This window comes from Akebia trifoliata, chromosome 3, assembly GCF_017979445.1.
Source record: "Akebia trifoliata isolate Shusen 1 chromosome 3, ASM1797944v1, whole genome shotgun sequence".
In the NCBI taxonomy this organism is placed as follows: Eukaryota; Viridiplantae; Streptophyta; class Magnoliopsida; order Ranunculales; family Lardizabalaceae; genus Akebia; species Akebia trifoliata.
The window spans coordinates 41044289-41054042 of NC_141377.1; the positions used below are offsets into that span (position 1 = coordinate 41044289).

At 33.1% G+C, this 9754-nt stretch overlaps 1 protein-coding gene across 1 annotated transcript; it reads left to right on the top strand.

The window, feature by feature from the left end:
• Window positions 1-3675: 3675 nt before the first annotated feature.
• Window positions 3676-4343, top strand: LOC147406985 (phytosulfokines 3-like). The gene is made up of 2 exons (XM_086435351.1): window positions 3676-3880; window positions 4016-4343. Exons 1-2 carry the CDS (start codon window positions 3764-3766, stop codon window positions 4133-4135), a joined length of 237 nt encoding a protein of 78 aa, XP_086291477.1. The 5' UTR covers window positions 3676-3763; the 3' UTR covers window positions 4136-4343.
• The last annotated feature ends 5411 nt before the right edge of the window (window positions 4344-9754 follow it).

Consider the following 9754-nt stretch of genomic DNA (forward strand, 5'->3'; position numbering starts at 1 on the left):
TCCTTGGCATACCCCTCTATTAAACCCTCAAGGTGGTTCGGCCTCCTAGGCCGGCCCTTTATTTAATCCATCAAGATGGATTGGCCACTTGGTCAATCTTTCTAGGCGTCAACATTAAATGGTTTGGCCCTCTTGGCCAACCCTTCTCTTCTACGATCAATTACACAATGGATTGATCCACTCAGTAAAAAGAAAAAAAAAGTAATCTTATATCAAAAAGAGATTGATACAAAGTTACCAAAGTGGTAACATGATAAGATACTACAACTAATCGCTATTTCAAAACAAGGTTACCTATTAGTACAGATCATTACAACATTCTCTACCATCAAGTTAAAATAGATATGATGCTCAAAAGAACTACATGCGTATAATTCGATTGAGTCAACTTTAGAAATTGAATAATCACTAAATTGAAGTAATTATATCATCTAGGTCATTCTTCGTGTTAGTTATAAGAACCATGATGAATGAATTTTCATTGCCATCAAAGCAATATAAGTATTTATTGTTATAAATAATAGATAACATGGGAAATCATTACAACTGAGTTTGTTAACCCTATTAAAGAGTTTACTTTATAAATAAAGAGATTTCTTCTACTCAAATCGAATGCACAAGCTCTCTTGATCTAATTCTTTTCTCTTTGGTATGTAATTTTTATCAAGTACCGACACGATCGTCAATGATTCTTTAATCAATATCACATTGATATCTTTTCAGGTAAAGATTGATGGAGAAAACGATCTAAAAAGGAAGATTCATTAGAGCAGACGACCGAAAACTTAGAAAATCATCAGAGAAGAATATCATAGCAAAATATTAATTTCAATACAGATCTTGAGAAATGGAAGACTCAAAAAATCTCCTACACCAAACATTATTTCTTTTAATGGCTTAGGATTGTTTGGTCCCAGCAGATGTTTCAATGAGAAAATGCCAATTTTATATATTTATTTTGTATTTTTTCTTATTTTAAATAAACATGATAATATAGGTAGGTGTCAATCCCTTCCAATATTTCAAATCTTGATATGTTTAAGAAAGGGGCCCTTTCAACACCTACCTCTCATTAAGTTTCACGTGAAGGAAAGAATCCATGCTTCCCTCCAAAGAAAACATATTAAGAAACAAGGTATCAAATCAAAGATATGAGATCATCACCATGATGGCTCTCCTTGCAAGCCTACAAAACCCACAAGAACCTGTTCTATATTGCTGATGTAATGGTTGAATATTTTCACAAGCTATACATATAGATGTTACCACAGCAAGGTGTATAGGCAATTTGCCATTGTCATGGGTCACCCACCTGCATTGATCCTTCAATATTAATATTGTTAGGTTAACCAAACATCAATGTACATTTTATCTCTGAATAAAAATAAAATAAAATAAACAAATAATTTTTATTGTGCTGTAAAAATACAGTTTACCCACTACTTAGGTATATGTCATCTTGACATTAACATGATCAATAAAATTGGAACTATTAAATTTTTTTTTTTTTTATTTTAATAATAATCAAAGTCCCTTGCTAGAGAGCTTAAGGTTTATGACATGGTTGAAGATGAAGAATAATAGATTTGATTTATTCTATTAAAATCCTAGTCTTAAATCTATATAACATATCCTATCTTAATTTTAATATAAAAAATGATTTAATGTGTCTTATTACAACTCTATGCAATATTTCACATCTAATAGTACTTTTACATACTCTCTCAAATTCACAATGATTAATGATGGCTTCATGAAAAAGAGGGGTAAATTCTACGTTAAGATCTATTAAATTTGGCTAAATCCTAGCAAATTCGACACCAAGACGGACCTTGGTGTTGAATATACTCCTGTTTCTCGTACTGGATTGTTGTGAATTTATTAAAATAAATATTGGAGAAGATCTTGATCGATGGCGATGAATCTTTAATTGTCTCATCTTTTAAGATACTAAGTTGTTGAAGAACCAATCACTCTTGCCACCAATGAAATAAAATTGGTTGTTACCTTGAGAAAGATGATGGATTAATAAATGTACATATGAGTAGAAGACTTAAATAGGGCCCTAGTTGGGTTAGATTGGTTTAAATTAGATTGAAATTTGATGGATTTAATCTAATCTAAATGGGGTTAAAGATAACCTTGATCCTTAAAGATTAGAACCTCAATGAAAAAGGGCTTGATTACAATGGATACAAAGGCTTTTTGGTAAAGAAGGCCTATCACTATATATGGATTCAAATATTATTTTGAAAGACAATTTAATCACAGAGGATTTAGAAACTTTTTGACAAAGGAGTGATGATAATGGATCAGACTAAAAATTATATCAACTTATGAAAAATACTAAGATCAAGGTAAGATTTTAGCACTTATCCCACGTGAATGAGCAAGTATGAAAGAGATAAGAGTAAATCACCTTAGATTGGATTTGGAACATAGTATTTACATCCATTAGAGATCTGACCTTTCAATTCTCGGTCTAATAGGATCTTTTAGTTTTGGGTCATATGTGATCCTTGTCGAATTGGCTCAGATAGATCCAATCCAATCCATAAACAATGGTCTTGTCCAAGGACTAGTCCCAAGACATGTGCATTGTACGATGGCTACGCATCACACACCAGATAAGTGAGGGTACGACCTCACGGGTGACCTTTGAGAAATTAATACTCATACTAAATATTGAACTCACGACCTATGGGCATTAACTGATCTGAAATTGCTATTGAGCCAACCCTTATAATAGTACTCCTTGAAAAATTGTCGAGACATATGACATAAGTTGTATAAAGTGTGTCACATGTCCAAACTAACTTGGAAGGAGTACTATTGTGACGTATAATGGTGATTGGTTACCCCGCGTCTTACTTTTACTCGTTTTGTTGTTGGTTTGCCAAAATTCTTTTGAAAAATCGACAACAATTTTGGTTGGTTGGCATCAAGTCAGTTTTGGGTGGAGTGAATTACGTGTCTGACTCCAAAAGGTAGTTTGATGTTCATTTGATGCTAGTTCATGACTTCAAGTGATGGCCATTGAATCAAAGTCCATTGGATGAAACGATCAAGTATCTTTTTCCATAATGAGTTCAAACTCTGCTTATTACGTGACACGTGGATGATACGGACACACTTGAAAATAGACCCCCCATGTATCCAAACAATTCTTATCCTTTGTCAAATATTTTCCATATAAAAAAAAAACGCGTTGACAAATATCAAATATTTAGATCTTCGAGAAACCTGAGCTGATTTCAGCTATTCAAACCAACTAGAAAGGCGTGCCTAATTGTAACAAATCCCATTTTTTTGGTAATTTCTTTGTGTTTTTATTTTCCTTTTAATTTTACCACCGCATTCGTAGAATCTTCCTGGCGTAATAAAATTATAAATGCCAACGTGTAAAACGAATCTCCTCCTTCGGTACAACCGATGCCATTAAATCCCTAATTTTACAATTAAAACACACAGGAAAGTTTTACTGTCCAACAACGTTTGACACACTGCGTCCAACCATTTTATCCCTAGGAAAGCTTAACTTTTTTTCCTCTCATATCAGCCGTTAAAATGTATTTGGATATTAGTGGTTGCGATATATTATCACCAGATTATATATTTAATTTAATATAATATGTAGTCTCTTATAATTCCTCCTTTTCACACACGCGTCCTCTGTCTTTCTCCCTATAAATTAATTCTCTCATCCCTTCTCTTCTCCCACATCTCCACCCAGATTCCCAAAGTTGAAGATTTCGACACAAAAATGTCTAAAATCACATCCCTGTTCATCATAGCCCTTCTTCTCTTCTTCTCACTAACTTACGCCGCTCGCCCTGAGCCTGCACTTCCCAAAGATTCTCTTGTGAAAACCCAACATGTGGTAGGTTGATTTGTTGTATAAAAATTTCGATTTTAATTGATGGGTTTTGTTCATTTTAATTTGTTTTTTTTATTTATATTTATATTAATTGTTTCATCTTCTTTTTTGTTTTTCTCTTAAATTAATTAAATTAAGATGGAGGAAAACATGGACGTTGAAGAAAGTTGTCAAGGAATTGGAGAGGAAGAGTGCTTGATGAGGAGAACACTTGTTGCTCACACAGATTATATCTATACGCAGAAGCAAAAGCCTTGAATCTTTGTGTTGATCAGCTTCATTAGCAGTAATTGAATAGTTATTCAATTCGATCAGATTTGTTTCATAGTAGTGTTTCTTGTTATGGATTTGAGTTAATTACTTGTAATTTTTTTTTGGGGGGGTTTATGTAGTAGTGTGATCTTTTCATGTTAGTAGTTTTATATAGAATATTATGTGATAAAATATATGATTTATTATAGTTGTACATTTTTGAATCCTAGATCTCTTAAGTTTCTCCTATTTTGGGTTTTTAATTAATCAAATTAAATTTGTCAAAATCCAAGAATATGGATTTTTTTTTGGGATGGCTGTGATATTACTACACAATTATGTTCCAATAAAATCACTTATTATTTTTATTCAAACATAATGGTGTTGAAATATCATTGCAATCAGGAATTTTTTGAACTCCATTACAAAGAAGAAGGGCTCTTTGGGTATTTTATAGAGCTTATGTGAGACTTAAATAATATTATATTATGTCTCCTTGTCCTTCAAATTTCATAAATTATTCTTTGTAGGTTATTGGTGGGAAAGACCTAATAACACTTGTTTTGGTCTAGCATTCTCAATTTGGAAATTATGGAAATCTTTGTCCTTTGAAACAACTCTTACAATCTATTATCTCAATAATTTTGTGATATTATATGACCCTCTTAAATTTAACTTAGTTTGATAATTAGAAACAATTTTAGTTCTAAGGACTACCTCAAACCAAATTTGGTGCACATCATCAAATATACAGCTCAGATGGAGAGCATCAAACCTCTTTTGAACTAGTATTTTCAAAGTTCTAGATGGAACAATTACAAATTGGTATGCTTGAGCAACAAAGAAACCCCTTATTCTATAGACAAGATTGCGTAAGAATTCCATCGAAAAAAATCTTATTTTGAAGAAGAATGATGCTGAAGTGACCTCAAGGTTGGACCTCACATCACACACCTTGATGTGAAAGTGTATGGGAATCACATATGCTTTTCCTCGAGAAAATTTAAGCTTCAATGTATTAGACGTAAGCCTGACATGTGTGGATATTTTTTAAAAAAATTACAACAGTCACAACACATTATTCAGTTTCAAGTTTTTAATCCACATAATTGAATTCATCTAGTTAATCTCATAACTTTGTAATAATACAAAGGGTTGGGTTTCGATGACTCATGAAGACTAACCAATCATGAGAAAACAAATGATCCCAATCGTGTATGTACAAAATTCAACATTCATTATTTTATATATAATCCAAGAACCATATCTTGAGGATAAATCCTAATTGTTGATTTCATGCTTACGTAATCAAGGATCATTTTATTTTTTTCCATGAGTCATCTTTAATGAATCTGCAGAACATGAACCTAATATAATTTATTTATTTTATATTTGAATGATCAAAAGTTTGTGATATATATTTTTACCATATGCTTCTCTGTATAAAATGAAATACTAGCACACTAATATGGAGGTTGTTGGGTGGAGGTCGATGGGTGCCTTCATGGGTTAACGTTGCCCTTATATTCATTCAAGGTTTTAATTAGTTGGTGAAAAATATTGATTGTTGAATATAAAACAACACACTAACACATACACATACGTGGTCTGTACGTGATTGACATGGCAAGTGTACAAAATCGTAAATGTGTCATTTTATTACTACTCATAAAAATTGATTTTTATTTAAGTAAATCTCACCAATTCTTGAGAAAATTTTCACTTAGAAAGAAAGTAATAGTTAAGTAGGAAAATTGCTCTAGAAGAGGTGAAAGTCAATCTAGGAAAGAAAATAAATTTTATTTAAAACCGTGTTCCAATGGTAATATTCCACAAACGAGTGGAAAAAAAAGAACACTGTTTCCTTTACATGAAAGCAGGATGTCGATGATATGGTCAATGGGACCATGAACAAGTCTTTTCTAGAAACAAAATGTAATTATATTTATTTCAAAAAGTCAAACACAACCCTATCGTGAATGGTCCATAACTAGCTATCTTTTGACGGTATGTGCACCCAAAATAAGTGGGCCCCACTGAACGTTCGTTCTCACATCACATGTCAACAATGTTGTAATTATTAGTTAGGTCCCGTTTGGTGCCGTACATTTATAAATGGCTTGAGTTTTCCGATTCTTATAACAATCAGATCAGAAGCTCAAAAAAAAGAGGGTATTTAATTTTGGAAAATATTCAAACCTCGAAAAAATACTTTAAATTAGAGCACTATTAATTGGCGAGAGATTATAATTTCATGGTTGGCATGAAGCAACATTTCATTTATATTTAACGTTAATTTACATTCTGTTGTAAATTAGATTGATTCACATATATATAACAAAATTGTACATCTTGCATGCATATTGATAATTCACTTTATGGTACATGTTTGATTTTATGTTGACGAAGCTGTCCAAAGCATGTGGTGGTGGTGGAGACACCATTTTGAGCACTCAAATTGGTGTCTCCACTATGTTAGTAGCACTAATGCATCTGATGGTGATGTACGGGGCACACCACTGTTCTTGATAAAATACCTTACAGTGGAAGCCATTTTCTTGCTTTTTTTACACTCCTCAAGTGTTCTTCCCGTAGTGAATTGATGATGAACTAGCCATATATATTATATTATGACCTTAGCAACCACACATGTTCATTCATAAAACCCACGATGAAATAAAATGCCCGAATCCATTTGCTAGAAATCACCAATCAAATTGCCCAGATGGCTACCGAGAAACACCAATGTGCGACAAGGGTTGTGGGTAGGATTCGATGCCCTAAACACAGTATTTGCTAAAATTGCAAGGCAATGCTTTCCTTGAGGCCAAACCTGAACTCAATGGTGGGTGAGGTCTAGACATAGTTAACTTGGATTCGATCTCAAGTTTGACAATAAAAGAAAATACCCAATTCAAATTGGATTGCGTTTGGGCATAAGTACTGAGCAATCCAATTTGTCTGAATCCAAACTTAATATAGTTATAATTTAAAAATATTTTTTATATTTTGATTTCTTTCACATTCATAATTCACATTTATAACTCATATTTCAATATCTATGCTTTTATTTATCTATATATCAAAATTAAAGTCGTAATTATTTTTATTAAATAAACAATTGCTTTGTTATTAATACTTTTATTTATATAATTCCATATTGTCATACAATGATTATATTACAAGTTACAACTTTATTTTTATTTTATTTTTGTTGTTGAAAATTACAATTTATTAAGATCGTTACTTTCGTTAATTGTCATCTTCTTCTTTAAATTTGCTTATAATTTTATATATGTAAATTTTGAAACACATTTTAGGATAAATAATTATAAATTTTCTTTTAGATACCGATTATTAGTCATTACTAAATTATGTAGTATTAATGATGAAAGAGTTAACCCGACCAACCTGACTTTGATTGGGTTTGGTTTGAGCATATCATGCCCAAGTTCGGTTCGGCCACAGACATGAGTTGGTGTTTGTCAAGTTTGTACGACTCGATTTAATCCTCAACCCGGCCCAACCCTCCTGAGTTGCAGCCCAATGAACTAGTGACCCTCAAATTGCTATTTTCGAAAGAGTAATGCTATAGTGACTATGCAGGACAAGCTTTCGACATTGAGCTGATGTGGAGATGTGCACGGAACCATAAAATGATTTCCACTCGTATCTTGAGGAAAAGCATCTATGGTTCTATGCTCACCTCCTTGCAGCGCAGTATTGAATGCAGTGTCGTAGTAAGTCAGTTAGCATTTTTTCATTTCTGAAATAGAGAGAACAACCTGATTGTCTGTGGCCTACTCTAATCAAAACCTTCACAATTACACAAGCTAATTTTTGGTGTGCAGGCTCTCTGAAGATTGGGCCAAATTAACATTAAAGGCCTTGTGGGCTTGAGGTGGTGAACTACGTTTCTCACTAAGAAGACCAGCGTTACGTAGCTATTGAACTACATGGACTACAAGATCCAGAATGGTACCTAACTGGGTTCATATACTAATACAATCCTAAATCCTTCTTATATATCAATCACATCTTTCAAGATCAGGCGTGATACACTAAACCTAATCGGAATCAAATAATGGTCTGAATCTGGAGTTTTTTAGATAGTTACAAGTTTAGTAGAAGCCCAATATTACCAACGAGGTCCAAAAATTTTAACTTTGTGCTAGGCTTGGCCTAAGCCAGGCCATGTGCATTGAGTCTAGCTAAGGCTTTAGACTTTAAGAGCTTATACAAAAGGAAAATGGAAAACGCAGGAGTGTTATGTTTTCCTCGAGATATGAGGGAAAAGCATCTATGGTTTTGTGCACACCTTCACGACAGCACAATGTGAAGCACAGTGTGTAACGCAGTCACTCTAGCATGATTCTATACAAAATGGAATGGTGAGTGGACAATGGTGGCAGCAATTATGATTTATGAGTGCCAAGGAAAATTTTGGATTTCTTAGGCACCTCGTGATATTTTCCACGAGTTCTCCTTTGTAATCTCCTCAATCTTATTATGAATGGGCATTTGTCAATTACATTCCTATGCTCAAGTCAAAACCAATTTATGGAGAGTAACAAATGTAATAACTCTTTTTTATTAAATTAATGACGTTTATCCTCTATTTATAGATTTCTCGAAAAATAATCTTTGTTGAATGTTCTTGGGATTCTCGTTTGAATTCGAGCTTGTTTCCTTTTCAACTTCCAATCTTTGAAGCCCCCACAATATCTCAAAACATTGCATATCTTTGAAAAAAGAAAAAGAGGTAATACCCTTGCGATATTATGCAAGATTAGATTTACTCCCTCACTGCGCGCCAACATCCCATTTGATTGATGGATTAACAAGGTGAAAATTTTATTTAATTAAAATTTTAATTTAGTAATTTAAGTTTTTGAAGGATATTTTGAATAAAAATAAAATTTTCACTTTTAATCTATCAACAAAAGGTGATCTTGACTTTCGTTAAGGGATAAACCTAGGATGTGTTTGAAAACAGTTGGTTGCATGTGATATTAATCGACTCGAGCGAGTTATAAGAGCATGGGTGTTTGGAATGCCAACTCACACAACTTGCCAACTCACCAACACTCTTAACTTCCTTATTTTAATGTATTTCAATTTTCACTATAAGAGGGGGTTGGCAACTCACATCTCTCTCTCTCCAAATTTTTAGGCCTCTCTTCATCCAAAATATGCAAATCTCTCTCCACCACCTCGTCCACTCTTCTCTCCTTTTGTTTTTTTGGAGCATAACCTTAAGATCTTTTCCCTATTTATTAGGGTTACATACTTATCTGAACGAGAGGAAACTTCAAAACAAAATAATGGACTTTTGACTCTTACAAGGACAAACCCTCATATGCATTCATCTAATGCCCTTCTCTCCATCTCTTGATTCGATTGTACTCTAACCATTTGAACAAAGCATGAAAATGGATATGGATTGTGGATTGATGCTTTCAATTATTTGTATTAAACCCTCGTAACCCACTTTGACAGCCCAACTCTGACACACGACCTCCCATTTTAGAACACACCCCTAATCTTGCATTTTGAAGAGTTGAACGAAGTATTATCAATTTTACAGGGGTATTACTAAAATTCCCTTTTAAATAATATGCGAAC

What these genes read in the sequence shown, in the direction of transcription:
- LOC147406985 (XM_086435351.1), top strand. Translation starts at nt 3,764, where the DNA reads ATGTCTAAAATCACATCCCTGTTCATCATAGCCCTTCTTCTCTTCTTC. An exon ending in TTGTGAAAACCCAACATGTG is followed by an intron (nt 3,881 to 4,015) that starts GTAGGTTGATTT and finishes AATTAAATTAAG; the next exon opens with ATGGAGGAAAACATGGACGT.